Below are 18,811 nucleotides of genomic sequence, written 5' to 3'. Positions count from 1 at the left end.
CACATTGTGCTTCCTCACCGCTCCTTTTCCCCTCCTGAATTTGTGCTTATTTAAAACTCAGTTCTTTAGAATTAGGAAAAGTTGAGGGATGCAAATTCATTATCAACTGCTTCTTCCTCCACAGATGCTGCTCCACCTGCTGAACGTTTACAAGAGTTACTTTGCTTTCATAATCACTTACAACAGGGACAGAGCAACTCCAAGACACTTGGAAACAGGAATACAGTATTCCTTCTTAGCTGGGAGAAACAACCAATCCCTACTGCAGCACCTGTTCTAACACTACTTACATTTGGTAACCCAACACAATACCAAATATCAAGGCTACCCCCAGAAATCGACAATGAATTACAGTCGGCCCTCCTTATCCGCGAGTTCCGCATGCGCGAATTCAACCAACCGCGAATCGAGAAAACCCGGAAGTGCTCTTCCAGCACTTGTTGTTCGAGCACATACAGACTTTTTTTTCTTGTCATTATTCCCTAAACAATGCCGTATAACAACTATTTTACATAGTATTTACATTGTATTAGGTATTTATAAATAATCTAGAGATGATTTAAAGTATACGGGAGGATGTGCGTAGGTTATCGTGGATCAGGGAAAAAAAAACGTAAGTTCTCTTACTAAGCAAGTCAGAACAGGTACATCTGGTATTATTTAGCGTCAGTTAGTCAAACGTTTGTCTTAGTATATAGTATATATTTTACCTTTCTATGCATATGAAACACTTCAGAACCGTATGTTTCAGCGCCAGGCTCGGGAACAGAAGTTCCCGAGTTCGATCCAGTGACAGATCGCTCCTGAGCATGTTCTCCAACCATGCCAGATTGATGTGGAGGATCAAAAACCCAAAATCCAATAATTAAACCACTGCATTGCCTAGTAATAATTGTAGCTTTCATCAGGGCAGGGACTTTCTCACTTCATCCTTTAAAATTGTTCTGATCGTTGACTGACTGTAGCCTAATGCTTTTCCAATGACCGATTGCGTTTCACCTCTTTTCGATCGCTTTATTATTTCAACTTTATTCTCAATCCTGATCTTGATTATTTTCATGAACAGAAACACTGCGGATTCAGAGCTCCGTCACTGGGTCCTAATGTCCACCGCACTAACACAGGTTAAATAAGGTCTGAGGTTCTGCTGGGTCCTAAGATCCACCTCATTGAGACAGGTTGAGCAAGGGACTTGAGAATCCGCGTTTTTTGGTATCCGCGAGGGGTCCTGGAACCAATCCCTCACGGTTAAGGAGGGCCGACTGTACTCGATTCCCTAGTACAGAAGTAGTGGGACTGAATAATTCAGCCACAGGCACAGTTGCAAACACCGTTGCTCAGGAGGCAGGTACAAGTTACACCTTCACTTCACCTCAACAAAGCCACCAAAAACCTCATTTTGATACCAAAAATGAATCAAAAGAGAATTGAATACCTTCAGCACATCAATGCCTAGGGTTAATACCAGGATTGTCAGAACAGAGTGCTCTAGCCAAACTAGCGCATCTGGCTTGCAAAGAGGGACCGGGTCATCAGCTTATGAGAAAAACAGTCCAAATCACTATTGGAATAAGCCATTTTGATCAGAGATTACGAAGTGTGAAGTAGATCCACAAAAATTTTATTATTCCTTCTCAAACTGCAATTGTGCGGGACTTGCTGCTTTATTTTTGCCCACTCAAACAGCACTGAAGCAAGTCGAGCTGGAGCACGACACCCACCACCTGGCAGCAGGAACAGCAACAGAAAGAACCCTCACCCATCAGAATGAATGTCGAGTTTCAGGGATTTCAGACTGCAATGCGTAGGTGCAAATCCAAAACTGAATAACCGAATGGTGTCTTGGGTCTTCCAGCACTTAGTTTAAAAAGTAAAACATGTGGATGAAATCCTAACCTAACAAAGTGGCTATTTTGAGAAAAATTCATGGGCACCTTCACATTGAGGAATCACAACAAATTTTCAAACACAGAATGCCTTCTGGTTTATTTTGCGTTTGCCAGCCAAAATAAAATGTACCTAACTTAATTCTACCTTCCGCTCAATTCCTAGTTCTCGAAGCACCATTTAAACATGATTAGGGTTTCTGTTATGTTTTGCGACTTCAAAACATTAAACTAATTCAAAGAACGGTACAGAGTCCAGGAGGGCAGGTGTAACTTGAATCTTTGTGAGTCACGCACGAATCACATGCTTGTGTAATAACACATGCAATTAATGTTTTTTTTAAACATACAACCCGTAATTAAAAAATGCTTAATTAAAAAATACATATACACACATATAAAAATACATATAAAAAGATTACTCAAATATTACCTAAATCTTAAATACATAACAATTTCTACTGCTATCACCCACTTTGGCCACAAGATCCCAACTCTCACAACCCTGTGGCAAAAAAATCTCAATTCTACTATAATTCATCCACCCATTACTTTTACCTCTACGCTCCCAGGCCTGGATTGTGGCTCCTGCACTGTTTCTATGATGGGGCTGATTAATATACATATGAAATTGCGTTTTCTATTTAATAATTAATTTGGGTTCCACATTCATTTTGGCAAGAAGACTGAGATCCACAAACCAAGACTGGGTGCCTAGCATCAGATTTTGGAAAAAGTTGCAAGGCAAAATACAATAATCTTCCTCCAACCAAAGCCCACAGTGCCCACCAAATAAGAAAATAAAATTATGAGAAATAATTTCTTAACTTTTCTAGAGGTTGCAAAAAACTAAAAAACTAACAAGATTAGACTGTAATTGGGCACTCACATCTTGGCAGGCCTCCAATTACTCAAGTTCAGTTCACACCTTCACCCTCCCCTAGAAACTTGCACCAGGATTCCAGATAATAATAATGAAAGAAATCTCTCAATCTTACAAAATTTATGTAAATTTATTTACAGCCTCAGTATTTTCTAATATGCTTAGTAACTTAACAACCAATGAAATCTTGTTAGTGTAGTTGTGATTAGTTTTCCTCAATTTTTGATGGTGAAAGGAAGCCGAAGGTAGTACAAAGTAAATTCCAAAACACACAACTGTTACAGTACAAACATTATATGCTAAGCTCTTTAGAACCATATGTTCCATGCTGACATGCCTTTCTTTGTTCTGAATAGGATGTTATAGCAACTAAGCAGATGCAGCTGATTGGGTAGGCAAAGTACTGTATAAAAACATTAAGATTTACCTAGTCATTACATTCTGACAGCAATGAAATTACACCACTGCTCAACTATTATATCCATCGCATATTAGCACTGTACTTCACGAATATAACACCAAAAATCTCACTTTGAACTTGTATTCTTGTAAAACCGCATGTGTGTGCGTAAATGGTAGAAGGGAACAAATGGTTAATTCTTTTCAAAGGTTTTCCACATAAATTCTGAAATATTGTCACAATCAGTTCAACATACAGGCCAAGTGTATGTTACTGCTGGTTCTCAATCTGTGGGCAAGCTCCCCCCCACTTGATGAGCAAAATAACAGCATTATCGTCCACTTTAGGTGACCAAGGACTACAGTAATGTACCACACCCAATACAGGTAGAGTGCCAAAACATATTATAGACTGCTGAGTCACAAATGCAAAGTATAACCATATCCCAGCGAGTGTGTGATCTGAAGAAAAGGGAGGATATTTAAACCCAGTGAAAATCAGTTGCGTATTTTCATTATAACTGTTGAGGTCAAAAATTGACCTTAATTTCAAAATGGTGGCTGCAAACTTTAGGTCGATGTAATAACAAGTGTTATTCTTATTGGCCTTCTGATTACTGGTAAGAAATCAAAGCTGCTCTGTTTATAATCAGAGCTACAGCTGGGAACCTCTTTTGGTACCTGATGATGTGTATAGCTAGCTAATTTTTTTCATAAAAGCAAAAATATTTGCTTCAAAATAAAAACAAGTTATTTTCTACAATCACAAGTATCCTTTATTATACTATGAAGGTTTCATCATTTTGCTCTATGGGTACATAATTTAAAGCATGTGTCTCTTTATTCAGAGAAATGCTGGCTGGCATGCTTAAAGTTGCTACTTGCTAATTTCCATTTATATCCTCTGCTCCTAATTTCCTATCTCGCTTTGAAGTAATCTTGGATTATCTACAAAGAATACTTTCCTCTTCCACTCCCCCAGCAAATCTCTTCCATTCAATGCCAGGCTCCTTTCCTAACCCACGTCTCCAACTAAAAATTATTCATGAGCATCTTGGACGCAAATGTCAGAACAACAGTGTGCAACTGCATCAAATACACAAGAACAGGAGGTGTTACTTTTTTTTTAAGATTTATAGATACAGTGTGGAACTGGCCCCTCTGGCCCAATGAGCCATGCCACCCAGCAACCCACCTATTGAATCTTAGCCTAATCACGGGACAATTTGCAATGACCAATTAGCCAACTGAGGGGGCAAGTCTTTGGAATGTGGGAGAAAACGGAACGGGAGCACGGGAGGAAACCCATGTGGTTTTGGGGAAGAATACACAAACTCCTTACAGAGGGCACTGGAATTGAACTCTGAAGTCCAATGCCCCAAGCTATAAATTATCGCAACGCACTAACCGCTACACTACCATCTGCCAGATGATCATTATAGTCTCCTCTTAACATTCAAAGGCGATCTAATCTTAGCTTTAAATCTCATCTTAAAACTGGATTCCCACATTGTCCTAATATTTATTAATAATTCAGGATCCAGAGAATTCTCAAGATGCAAAAAATCCCCGGAAATAAATTCTTCACCTTACTTTTGGATTCTAAGACCATGCCTTCCAAAGTGAACATCCTTGTATCATCTACCTTCTCAAACTCCCTCAGAATTGTGTTTCAAAGACATCACTTCTCAGTCTTCAATGCCAGAGGCTACAGGCCCATTCCTGCTCAATCCTTCCCCACAAGATGACTCTGTCAACCCAGGAATTAATCTAAAGAACTTTCAAGTTGTACCGGCTCCAAAGGCAATTCACTGTCTGACTATCAATAATCTTGATAAATGTTTCCACACTGCCCAAGACTCACTGGGACCCCAGCTTGCAGTTACCTCTGAAACAGGAACACTGAAAAATTCATTACACTACTGTGTAGCATTTTTTAAAAAAAAAGTTATATTAAAAGTGCATTGGGGTATTAATATTGAATAACAACCAACAGTCCAGGAAAACTGCCAGATTAAAGTCCCAAACACGCAAGATTATCAGGGTTTTACTGAACATCCTCAGCAAAGCTAAACAACGTGCAGAATGTCATGTGCAGTGCCAACAGTCTTTGCGAGACTTCCTCTCCATAGAGGCCAGAATTTATTTATTTATTGAGATACAGTGCGGAATAGACCCTTCTAGCCTTTTGAGCCGCGCTGCCCGGCAATCCTCAGATTTAATGCTAGCCTAATCACAGGACAGTTTACAATAACCAATACACCTACCAACTAGTAGGTCTGTGAGCTGTGGGAGGAAACCAGAGCACCTGGAGAAAACCCACACGGTCACGGGGAGAATGTACAAACTCCTTACAAGGCAGCAGCGGGAATTTTGCCTGCACAGTGGATCTTAGCACACAGTGCATCCAGATTTCTTTGAATTTCAATGACCAATATCACATTTTTCTCTTCCTCCTTCCAACTGGCTAGCCTCAGCTTCCCCATTTATACCCCGACTCCCCTTCATTTGCCACTACATTTGTTCATGTCTCTGCAGACACTGAGGTCTGGAGACTGCAACATGCCACTTTACCGGCATTGCAATAAGGGTGCAGTTATCTTAAAGCTGTTTCTGGAAATCAGGAAGGCTGAATGCTGTCAGGTTTCCTTGGGCAATACTGTGTTGAAACCAAGATATACTAAATTCCATTGTTGAGTAGCAAGACACAGCTGTCTGCACAAAGCATGGCAAATGTACCCCCTACAGACTGCTACCAAAGCTCTTAGCACATGATCAACACTCATCCAGCCACAGTATAGTGCTGATACTGAATGAATAGATGCTACAAAGATTGGGGTGGAGAGTGCTCTTGGAAGATCAGAGGAATAGACAGGCTAGAGAAAAATAGAAACCTCGTGAGCTAAATTCTTTGTACAGAAACCATATAGACATAACCCTGACAGAGGTTGCCAAGAAAGTTGCCAAGAAATTTGTTAAGGATGCAATGCCAGCATTCGAGTGCCCTGTACTTTTGGGAAATCCTACAATGCAGGCATATACCACTGCACCCTCTGCCTGTTCGAAAGGCAGCAGGAAGGACGATGATGACTCCTCACCTCAAGTAAGGAGTCTGAAGGATCATCCCGAGGCAGTTAACAACCGGATGTGGCAAAGATAAGCAGGAATAGCCTGAGACCTGAGGTTTAGAAGCTCATATTGACCAAAACCTTGAACACCATATACACAGAAGCTCTATTTGAGATAAGGACAAGAATGCACCTGAAGTGATGTTCCTTTAAGTAGCATGGGTTTGGGGAAATACAACTACCAAAACCTGGCTGCTCTGCTAACAAAGACAGTCATTTCTCTGACCAGCTAGGTTGAAAATTTCAGTGTAGGTGAATTATATATGCTACAGTATTATTGAGAACATTGCCTGAGAGAACATAATGTTGGGAAAAATATGCTGAGGGCAAAACTTCCTCTAAAACAAAATACGACAGAACATAGAAAATGTGATCTTAGCCACTAGGCCCCTGAAATCTGCCCTAGCATTCAATCTCTCCCAGCCCTCAACCCGTGCCAGATCACTACAATTCCCTGACCTTTCAAAATTTATCTAACTCCACTTTAAATACCTCTGGTATACCAGCCACCCTAACCCTACAGGGTGGAGAATTTCAGAAGATTCACCACTCTGCTGCAGTCCCCAATGTACCCGATAGTTCTACTTCGGGTTAATCTGATTTTCAACACCATAAACATAGTCTCCCCCCAACCGTTTGGGATTGTGTGAACAAATTTCTGGCCTGCTCTGTACCTTCCTCCAACATCTATCGCTGTGCTAGGTAAACTTTGATTAATTGTAATCTGCCCCTTCAGTTAAATCATTAATGTTGATGCCAAATATTTGAGGCCTTCAAGACACCACATTAGTCACAGTTTACCAACCTGGAAAATACCTATTTTTCCCTAACTTTAGCCATTAGCTCGTGCTTCATTACTGCATAACATAATCTTCTGTGGCACCTGAATATCTTCTGGGAATCCCCCCCCAAAAAAAAAAAACTACACCTGTTGGTTTCCTTTTTCTCAGTCTCTCTTCTGGAATAGGGAGTATATTTGCTGTTCCAATATGCTGAACCCTTTTCAGATTAATTACCGATTATTTTACTATTTCTGAAGCCTACAGGCCCAGCATTCAATCTAGGGAGTTTCCTCCATGCTTATTCCCTGGGTTTGCCTTGTACTTTTTCCCCTGGTGATGTTGATTGCTTTAAAATCTCCCAGTTTGTTTTCCCTCTGTTACCCACAACTTTCAGTATATTTCTTGAACCACTTATAAAATTGTATGAAATTTTTGTTCTTTCCTTACTCTATTATCAATACCACTTTCTCAGCCTCTAAAGGGCCAAGATTTATTTGTACTACCTTCCTCAACACTGCACAGAGAAAGATTGCAAAAGCTTTTCATTTTCAGAATCAGGTTTATTACAGTCTTACATGAGGTGAAACTTGTAGCTTCTCCGGATACAATAATTAAAATTAGTATAAACTACAAAATATAATGAGGTTGTTCAGAAATCAGATGGAGGGGTGGGAAGAAGCTGCTGCCAAGTTGCTGTGTATGGGCTTGCACTCAATGTCCTATCATCTTTCAATCTTTAAATCTATTCTGGTTTCTAAAACTCTTTCCCATACATTCTGTGCAACTTGCATATTTGGTCATTAATAATGCCTGTCCCCACTTTACACCATCTCTTCAAAACACGACAAGAGAAAGCAACCTGACACCATGCTACCATACCTAGGAGCAGGAGAGAGACTAATTAGCCACAAGGCTGTTCCTCTATGCAATGAGATTGTGGTTAGAGACATCACAAACCTGCATTTACACCTCATCATCTTATCAGAAATTTAGTTAACACAATTTAGCATCAGGAGTTCCAAATGCACAGCACTCTTCTCATGTTGAAGCACTTCCTGACTTCTCAGTTAAAAGGTTAGATACTGATCTTTGGACTGTACCTCCTGGTCATATATTCTCTGAAGAAAAACTGTTTCTACTCTACCTGCTCAGTCTGCCCCCTTTAACATCTTGAAAGCTTCAGTTAAATTGCTTCTTGGCATTTTAAATTCCGGGAAATACAATTTTACTTTGCATAAGCTCTCCTCCTCATTTAACCCCATTCTGGCAAATCAATGTAAATGCTCTTTCATGATTCAAGATTGAAGATTGTTTAATGTTATTTCCTGTATACAAGTGTAAAGGAACAAATCATATTTAAGATTTGATCCCCAGAAGTAAGCTCAACACTCCAGCTATGGTAATAAGCAGATGGAAGACAACTTGAATCCTTTATCCTCCACTTCAAAGGCCAGCACTATACTAAACTTTGACTATTTTCAGTACTCTCATGGTATCTTAATAATACATACAAGAACACCCAGTCTCTTTAACCTTCACTGCCCTCTTGCTTTTCACCATTTAGAAATTGATTAGGTCACTTTAGTTTCAGAGGATGACTACGGAAATAAAATTTACCAGTTTTGCTCAATTGCTTTGTAATTTAATGCTCATTTCTACACTGTTCTTAAGAATTATCCATCTTTATATCATGGAAATTTTTCAATGTTCCTTCCACTACTTTAGTCATACAGTGAATGCATCGTTGTGGTCACCATACACATCTTTACGGAAACATCCTGTGACAGACTACCAGCTTATTTTTTCTGTTCCTCAGCCAATTTCCTAGCAGGTCAATAACTTGACTTGGGTCCCACAAGGATCAACATTAGCTATCTGTTTATGGAATTTTATATAAATGATATTCAAACAAGAGACATTGTGCTTGCTATACCATATTAAAAGGACAAGTTAGGCTCATCAGGTGCAATATACACTACATAAATCCCCGCTTGATTTCTGTCAACAGTTTAGTAATGTGTTCTGAATGCATCTGGAACCATTAGCATGACCAACTAATAGAACACACATGTCCTGAGAACACAGTTCTTAGTTTAAACCACACTGTCCCTTCAGACTGCAGTGCCAAAGAAAGCAGTTGCAATATTGAGATAGCCTGCTGATGCTGTACAAGCTCATGGCAGCCCACGTGTAAGATTCAGTCCCAGACAATTTTGCACACATACCTCACATAGGCCCAAATACAGATCAAGACCAACATTAGCAGAACAGGACATTGCAAGTAACACAAGAGAAAATAACAGAGAAGGCAAGTCAGAGCTAAATCAGCATAAAGATCGTGATCGAATGTTTTAAAAGAACAATACCAACATTATTTAGAAGAAAATAATGTTCCCCAACCATTAAATAGCTATAAATTAGGCTATTCACCTATCTATCCAGAGTAGCTAAATGCTAGAACAAAGTTGTTTGATACCTGGTGTTTTCTGCTTTTCAATGTACATTAAGTAAAGAGAAAACATAGCAGTCCTAAATTGGTATCATTTTTAACATTGGCCCCTTGTCCTAATGCAAGTTTAATGCTGTTTCCAAGTAAACTTATCCCTCCCTTTCCCCAAAATAAACTAAACTCTTGTGAGTCAGTGTATCATTTCTTTACGTAATATTTGTTTTCCTTGTGAAGTATCCCAAGTCCCTCCAACCTTCCACATAATCCAGACCCTAAGAATCAGTCTCGTGGCTTTTCCCAGAACCACATCCAGCCTCCCATCCATGGACTGTCTGCACTTCCTCAGGAAAGCAGGCCACCCCACCCATTCTCACTTCTCCCCGCTTCCTGGTGGGGAGAAAATACAAAAGCTGGAAAACAATCTCAAGGACAGCTTCTATGTGCTGTTACAAGAACCTCTTCTATGATAAAGATGAAATCTTTGATCACTCGACCTACCTCATCATAACCTCGCACTCTGTCTTCCTGCACTGCACTTTCTCCAACTAAATCCATCACTGGTTCCCCTTTTGTGCTAAATGGACGGAATAATTTGTTTGGATGGCAAAGGAAAGTTTTTCCATTATATCTCAGTACATGTGAGAATAATAAACCAATGATCTTTCCTCCTTGGTCATGGGAGATATTTAGTGTATGGTCTGGCTGGTGCAGTAAGCAGTCTGATTACAACCTTCAGTCACTCACCTTTCCTTCCCGTGACACACATTTCTAAACCACACAAGCAAGCCACCAAGATTCAGTGCCTTCCGGGATGGACAAAGGCTGGCCTTGCACAAAGCCCCCAAAATCAATAATTACAAAAATGTGAACTGGGTAGCCAATCACTGTAAAGCAAAATGTATGGCCAGATACTGTTTTAATGGTATTAGTTAAAGGAGGAATGCTAAACATGTTCCACCGATCTCCTGGTTTTTGAAAGTGTCTTGGGTTCTTTTATATCTGAACAGGGAAACACGTCTCTAACCAAAACACACTCTCCCACACTGTTAGAATTAGTCACTGAGAGTTCATGTGCTTTGGCAGTTACTTTTAAATAGCATAGTATCAGAACTAAGTTGTGAATAAATGCAGAGGTTAATTCATAAAATTCTTGGTCCAGAAAGTAAATTAAGTCTGGAATTGTTTTTTGAAGTGGCTCAGTTGAATAGTGGGGATGTGTTTAACCAGAGCAGCATGAGCGAGAAAGGAAAGAGAATTAAGTTGGATCAAGTTTGAAAGGGGGAAGTTTCCTGTGTAGCAAATGCACAGCAGAATGGACCTTAAGGGGCAGATTGCCAAGTTATGCTGTGCATCTAAAGTTGCAGCAGTATTAAAAAACATGCGGGCAAGTCAGACTTTCCTCATGTCATTTAATTTTCAGCATGTCAGGGCAAACCCTGCTTCAAGAAAAACTCAGCAGGAGCTGGCCCCCTCAGCCCTGCCATTCAATATGATCATGGCCGACCTATACTGGTCTCAACTCCTCTTCTGAGCCACTTCCCCATAACCCTCAATTCCTCTCATCTTTCAAATACTTATGTCTCTATCTTACACATACCCAACGATCTGGCCCCCAACGTCCTCAGGGGCAGAGAATTCCAGAGATTCACCACTCTCTACGCACCTCAGTTTTAAATCAGCAGCCATTTCTTTTAGGGCTTGCTTGTGACTCTCCCGTAGAAAGCATCTACACTTCCAGTTCCCTCAAAATTAAATTTCAGATTTAAATACATCATTTTTTAAAACCCCAAGGAGAAACACGCTCCATACTATCCAACCTCTCCTGACTGAGCAACCCTGTCACCCCAGGATTTATCCTGGTGAATCTCCTTTACATTCCCCCAATACCCTTTCTTTCATGCAAGGGGACTAAAACTGCGTATTATTCCAGGTGCGGCCTCACCGATACCCATACAATAGAAATAAAGCCTCCTTATGCTGGGAATACCAACCACTTCACAATTTTAAAAAATGTCCTTCTCATTTTTTCCTAACAGTTCGTTGGATCTCCCTGGCGTTTTGTGATTCATGCACTCTTTCTCCATTTAGATAATAAAGTGCATTTTGATTCCTCTTACAAAGTGCTCGATCTCACACTCCCCCCCCCGAACATTAAACACCTTTTGCCAGGTTTTCGCTCGATCACTCAGTCTCCCTATACAGATTTACGACATCCTATCACAGTAGAGCACATGGATATAAACTTATAATGATTTACACTTTTATAGCATTCATTTACACGCGGAAAAAAGCGCAAGTGAACAGAAATGGTGGTTGGCGGAAGAGAGGCAGCAGCAAGGTCAGCGGGAGGCAAAAGCATGGTCGAAGAGGAGGATCTTAGGGACACGCATCAGGTGGCAGCCGGAAGACTGAGCTGGAATTGTTAATACCTACTGCTGTTGCAAGATCCCAAACACAGTTATTCCATCTACAAGCTCAATCGTACTGCTTCATTACGAGATATCCTTTGCCCAATTAAAGTACCGCATACAATTATCCAAAAAAGGAAATGCAGCGATCACCGGATGGAGAGCTTCACCCCGAAGTCACGATTTTTTTTTAAAAAAAAAGCAAGACAGCAAACTACAAATTGGGAGCAGTCATTAATCTCTCTACATTTAACCCAGAAATGGAGGGACTAAACGTCCAGGAAGCACAGATCCCTGAGCATTTATTTCCACAATAAATATTAATGATTGACATCTGTTATGCATAGCAGTTTCGAGGGACAGGGCACACTGAAGCCCCAGCTGGTTACAAACTCGGTACGTGCTTGCAATGTTTGCAGACGGCAATGGGCTGCCGCCGAAAAGTGCAGTAACATTCTTTTTGTGAATTAAAAATGCAACCGGTCACGTGATTGTTGTTGGGAGGCGGGGGGTGCCGCTGCTTCCGCGCGCGCCGGCTCCGCCCCCCTCCATTGTGACGCCACGGAGGCCGGTTCTCCTCCTCGTGTCCCAAGGTTCCGGACCGCTGTGACGTCGCGGCCGACACAACGTTCGATGGGTTCCCTCGTGTCGACCTGTTGCAGCCGCTGCACCCGCGGCCATCCCGGGTGCAAGCTGGCATGGGGGTGGGGTGGGGAGTGGGCGGCGAGGGTTACCAGCCACACCAATACACGAAGGACAGCGGCACTCAAGTTTCTGTTGCTTTTGCAAAGAGACCGGCCATACGCATTCAGACAATATTCAAAACTTTCCACCCCTCCCCCTTTTGTAACAAGCAAGGGGAAGGGAGGGTGCAAAGACCATGTAGGCTGTAGACATATAAAACTTTAGCAAACCCCGCAATGCGTCAGATGGTATTTAAAATACAACCAGTTTGTGTTTTCTTTTCGCGAGTCGTTTCCGTGTGGCCCACGAATGCGTGCCATCCGATCAGCTAGCTATTTGACAAGTTATCAGATACACAATAAAACCTCCCCCACGTTGAGGATTCGGGAGCGGAGACACAGGCCGATCAGTGTTTTTGTTTGCGGGGTGGGCAACAGGAACAGTGTGGGGATCCGATCGAAGTCAGCACGGTTGCACGGAACCGAGTTGTGTGTGCTCAGTAGCGAACGTGTCACCTTCCTCATTTAAAAACTGCCGTCTATTGAGTCAGGAGATCGCTACGGACCCAGAGGGAAGAAAAAACCTGGAGCATTCACGAGAAACCTTGACGCTTTAACAGTCCAAATCGCTTCAAACATCTGCAATCTCCTTTTTACTTACAAGGCCCTGAATAATTCACGTTCACCAACTGCAGACAGTAACCCTTTCTTTGAAAAAAGGTGGTGGGGGGGGAAGGCGAGAATGCAAACATTGCAACCAGATTACAGCGTGACCATGTGGCAAACCAAAAGACACAAAAAAACTAAGCTGAAAATTGTCCTCGCTGGCAACTTACACAAAAAAGCCTACATAAATTGAAGCAGAGGGGGTTACAAGAACCGGGCAGTAAAAGAAACGATCAAGAACGTGGTCCAGCTGTTGGGAGATAGGGGAGAAAGAAACCTGCTTGGACATAAGAGTTCAACAACAAGACGATGCAGGTTGCCATTAATGTAAGCAGAACCAATAGGCAGCGGCGGCAGGAAGATCCAAAATGGGGAGCAAAGCAAGGGGGAAAAATCCTGCAGAGGAAGAGCTTGCCGTTCGCTGGATGAGCTGCCGAAGCGAACGGCGTTCCGTGCAAGTACTCGTTCAGGGACGTGATCAATTCCCTTCCCCTCCCGTACAAGCAGCTTTGCAATACAACAGGCCGGCTGAACACCATTAAATAATTAGGTCTGATCGGCCAGGCTGCCACTAAAACCAGCCCCTCTGCAAGCAGCAATCACCAACGCTAAAAGATAATCCATGAAAAAAAATCATTGTGTCTGCATTCACGAAAATAAAACGAGAGAGAAGCATACAATGGGGGCATACCTTGCAGTATTAACAGCCCAAACCATAACAAACAAAAAAACCTTGTTAAAAAAGGAGAAATGTTACAGCCTAGCTTCATCCTATAGTATTAAAATAAAAGATCTTTAAAAAGAACTTCTAAAGCTACTTACTAATCTTTTGTGAATTATATTTCTCTTGGGTCGTTCTCTGGTCATCCTGTTGTTCCAATTTTCTTTGCGAAGAGGAGAAAATTCCACATGAATCAATCTCGTCGATGTGGATAAACCCTGGCTGGACTATATTTACAAAGCTCGCTCTCCGTGCTTGCCGTGCCTGCTCGTCTTTTGATTAAATCCGAAGTTGGAAGGGAGAGAGAGAAAAAAATAAATAATTCACTTCAATAAAACACTCATCGTTTTTTTTCAGCAAAAAAGAAGAAAAGCTCGTCGATAACAGGTACAGTTACTGCTCCCGGGCAACCCTAAAAGACGAAGTTATTGAACAAAAAAATAAACGCTGCGTGCGGTGAAGTTACATCTTGAATCAGAAGAGAAAGGGGAAAAACATGGGAGGAAGGGGGAGAAAAAGAGAGAAGGGAAATAAAATAATGTAGTCACGTTCTGTGCAGAGACAGACAGAGTCTCAAACACACACACAACTCCGGCTCATACTCGCACTCCCACCAATCATATCCCTTTAACTTTAAATGGCTACGTTAGGACGCTCCCGGCCACGCACACTCAGTACAGCCTCTGCCGGAAAGCTGGCGAACCGCAGCCTGGCACTCACCTCCTTTCGGCTGCTGCCTCTCCAGGTCCCCTCGATTGCTATTTCTCCAGCGCCCGTCTCCCCCCTCCCGCCACCTCCACAGTCTCCCCGCTCCTTCCCATCTCTATCTCTTGCCGCTCCTCCACCTCCCCTCTCCGCTGCCTCCTCCACCTCCCCCCTTCCCGCTACCTCCCGATCTCCCCCTTCCCGCTGCCTCCTCCCCCCTTCCCGCTACCTCCCGATCTCCCCCTTCCCGCTGCCTCCTCCCCCCTTCCCGCTACCTCCCGATCTCCCCCTTCTCGCTGCCTCCTCCCCCCTTCCCGCTACCTCCCGATCTCCCCCTTCTCGCTGCCTCCTCCCCCCTTCCCGCTGCCTCCCGATCTCCCCCTCCCACAACCTCCTCCTCTCCCCTTACCGCTGCCTCCCAATCTCCCCCTTCCCGCTGCCTCCCGATCTCCCCCTTCCCGCTGCCTCCCGATCTCCTCCTTCCCGCTGCCTCCTCATCTCCCTCTTTGGATATCCCCCCATCGCTGCCTCCTAATCTCCTCCTTCCCGCTGCCTCCTCATCTCCCCCCCCGCTGCCTCCCGATCTCCCCCTTCTCGCTGCCTCCTCCCCCCTTCCCGCTGCCTCCCGATCTCCCCCTCCCACAACCTCCTCCTCCCCCCTTCCCGCTACCTCCCGATCTCCCCCTTCCCGCTGCCTCCTCCCCCCTTCCCGCTACCTCCCGATCTCCCCCTTCCCGCTGCCTCCTCCCCCCTTCCCGCTACCTCCCGATCTCCCCCTTCTCGCTGCCTCCTCCCCCCTTCCCGCTACCTCCCGATCTCCCCCTTCTCGCTGCCTCCTCCCCCCTTCCCGCTACCTCCCGATCTCCCCCTTCTCGCTGCCTCCTCCCCCCTTCCCGCTGCCTCCCGATCTCCCCCTCCCACAACCTCCTCCTCTCCCCTTACCGCTGCCTCCCAATCTCCCCCTTCCCGCTGCCTCCCGATCTCCCCCTTCCCGCTGCCTCCCGATCTCCTCCTTCCCGCTGCCTCCTCATCTCCCTCTTTGGATATCCCCCCATCGCTGCCTCCTAATCTCCTCCTTCCCGCTGCCTCCTCATCTCCCCCCCCCCGCTGCCTCCCGATCTCCCCCTTCCTGCTGCCTCCTCATCTCTCCCTCCCTCAACCTCCTCATCTCCCCCTCCCACAATCTCCCCCTCCCGCTGCTTCCTCATCTCCCCCTTCGGATATCCCCCCTATCGCTGCCTCCTAGTCTCCTCCTTCCTGCTGTCTCCTCATCTCCCCCTCCCACTGCCTCCTCATCTCCCCCTTCCACAACCTCCTCATCTCCCCCTCCCACAACCTCCTCATCTCCCCCTCCCACAACCTCCTCCTCCCCCTCCCGCTGCCTCCCGATCTCCCCTTCCGCTGCCTCCCGATCTCCCCCTCCCGCTGCCTCCTCCTCTCCCCCTCCCGCTGCCTCCTCCTCTCCCCCTCCTGCAACCTCCTCATCGCCCCCTCCCATAACCTCCTCATGTCCCCCTCCCGCTACCTCCCAATCTCCCCCCCACAACCTTCTCATCTCCCCCTCCCACAACCTCCTCATCTCCCCCCCGCTTCCTGTTCTCCCCCTCCAGCTGCTTCCTCATGTCCCCCTTCCCACTGCTTCCCATCCTACCCCCTCCTGATCTCCCCCCTATGCTTCCCCATCTCCCCCTTCTGATATCCTCCCTATCGCTGCCTCCTCATCTCCCCTTCCCATCTTCCCCCTCCTGCTCCCTCCCAATCTCCCCCTCCCACTGCTTCCCCATCATCACCTCCTTCTCACCACCTCCACATCTCTCTCCACTCCTTCCCATCTCTCCTTCATTCCGGCACTCCTTCTCTCCCCCCCCCCCAACTGCCTTCCGAACTCCCAATCTTCCCCTCCCGCTGCCTTCTCATTTCCCCCCTCCCGTGCTCCCCTTTCCCGTTGCCTCATCTTTCCCCTCCCGCTGCCTCCCAATCTCCCCCCCCACTGCTTCCGCGTCTTTCCCCACTCCTTCTCTGTCTCTCCCTGATCCCTCCTTCTCATCTCCCCCTGCACCAATCTGCCCCCTTCTGTTGCCTCCCTATCTCCCCTCTCCAATTTCTCCCCACCTGAAGTCCCACAACACCAGCTTCAGCAACAGCAATTTTCCTGCAACCAGCGGTGTCTTGAACCGACCTGCACAACCATGACCCTCTCTCTGCAGCAGAACACTACGGACTACCTCGCACCAACATGGACTTGCTTCTGATTGGGTCTCTTTGCACTGATTTGCACGGTCGTTTTTTCTCTTCACCGTCTTGTATCATGTTCTGTGTGTTGTCTGAACTTGCGTGATGGTGCTTCAAGAAAGCTTTTCATTGTACTTGTGCTTGGTGCATATTTTAATAAACTAGGCTGGCCTTGCTCATTGCTGATCGTGGCCACAGTACTATCCTCCTCTTTGGTAGTGCCGATTACAGGATCTATATTGGACTTCCTGCTCTCCTGTGACACAATCCCGTGGGCAGGCTAGAGCTTGGTTCAGTGAGAGGAAGGAATTGTCATGAATGGGCAGCGTGTTCAAGATGGGAGGAAGGAATTTTAAGGGGGCTTTGAGGAGAAGTTTTACCTTAGCACACAGTAATTGATGTTTGGAGCTCACCACCAGACAGGGTGATGGAATCAAATGCAACAGAGGCTGATATACAGTCATTTAAATAGACAAGGAAGACAAGACTACTGTTCTAATGTAGGGGTTAGTATCAATATGAAGGGCAGAAGGGCCTGTTTCTGTACTATGCAATTTTTTACACACATCACCTTCTGAATTGGAAGCAAGTGTACTATCTCTTGGAGCAGGGGTTCCCAACCCCTGGGTGCACAGACCTCCCCCCCCCGCCAACCCCAGGTTAATGGTAGGGGTCCCATGTCTTAGAGGGTAGTGAATCTCCGGGTTTCTCTGCTTCTGAGAGAGGTGGTGGAGGCCAGGCGGTCAGACGTAGGTGGAGATTTGAAAGATTGAGGATTACGGGGAACTGGCACAGGAGAGGAATCAAGGCTCTGATAGATCAGCTCTGATTGGAGAATGTACAACAGTACGACGCAGGAACAGGCGCTGGCCACAGGATACCAGATTAAACTAAATCCCTTCTGCCTGTGTACGATCCATATCCCATGGGTCTATCTAACAGCCTCTAAAACACCACATTGAATCTGCTTCCACCACTATTCCACAAGTCCGTTCCAACACCCCCTGTGTAAAAAACTTGCACCCCACATCTCCTTCAGACGCCCCCCCACCCCGACCTTAAATACATGTCCTTTAGTACTTAATATCCTGGGTAAAGGATTCTGACTCTCTACCTTATCTATGTCCCTCATAATTTTATAAGCTTCTTTCAGGTCACCCCTTAGTTTAAGGCTCTGTCACCTCTTGGTAAAAACCCCTTGGAATATGTATAAAAATAACTTGACATCATGATAATATAGTGTAAATCTTGGCAGCAAATGGAACAATATGTCTTGCACTGTGTACTGCAATATGAATGTTCTGTATTATGATCATAATTTTATGAATAAAGTATACTTTTTGGCATAAAAGAGTGCTATCAATGAGCTACGAGTCGTAACTGAAATATAAGTTGTGTATGAGTATGTAGAAAATGGCAATGCAATATTGATTCTTTTTAAGTTGGAAGAAATCTCCCGACACCTATCCCAGCAAGTGCCCATTCACCTCCTTCCTCACCTCTGCTCAAAGCCCCAAACAGTTCTTGCAGGTGAGGCAACACTTCACCTGTGAATCAGCTGGGGTTGTCTATTGAGACCTGTCATAAATTTGGGGACTGTTTTGTCGAGCAGCTCTGCACCATCCTCCAAAAGCAGAACTTCCCGTTGGTCAAACATTTTAATTCCGATTTCCTTTCCCATTCTGACATGTTTCTCCATGGTCTCCTCTGGTGCCAAGATGAGGCCACCCTCAGGGTGGTGGAGCACCACCTTATATTCCGTCTGGATAGCCTCCAACCTGATGGGATGACAATCGATTTCCCCTTCTAGTAAAAAATTCCCTCCCCCTCCCCCTTCTTCTATTTGCCACTCTGGCCTTATACTTCTTC

General features: G+C 44.6%; 1 protein-coding gene across 3 annotated transcripts in view; it reads right to left on the bottom strand.

Annotated features, from left to right (window-relative positions):
• jarid2b (jumonji and AT-rich interaction domain containing 2b) overlaps positions 1–14,617 on the bottom strand; it is a 358,906-nt gene extending 344,289 nt beyond the window's left edge. For 2 of the 3 annotated variants that reach the window (XM_072283626.1, XM_072283631.1), the window contains exon 1: positions 14,107–14,617. In XM_072283626.1, the coding sequence (XP_072139727.1) occupies positions 14,107–14,151 (45 nt within the window). In that variant the 5' untranslated portion in view covers positions 14,152–14,617. The remainder of the gene's footprint in view (positions 1–14,106) is intronic. The other variant, XM_072283632.1, reaches the window with a different exon arrangement.
• Between the last annotated feature and the right edge of the window lie 4,194 nt (positions 14,618–18,811).

Source organism: Mobula birostris, chromosome 19 (genome assembly GCF_030028105.1).
Source record: "Mobula birostris isolate sMobBir1 chromosome 19, sMobBir1.hap1, whole genome shotgun sequence".
NCBI classification, from domain to species: domain Eukaryota; kingdom Metazoa; phylum Chordata; class Chondrichthyes; order Myliobatiformes; family Myliobatidae; genus Mobula; species Mobula birostris.
This window is presented reverse-complemented; position numbering and strand designations above follow the sequence as displayed.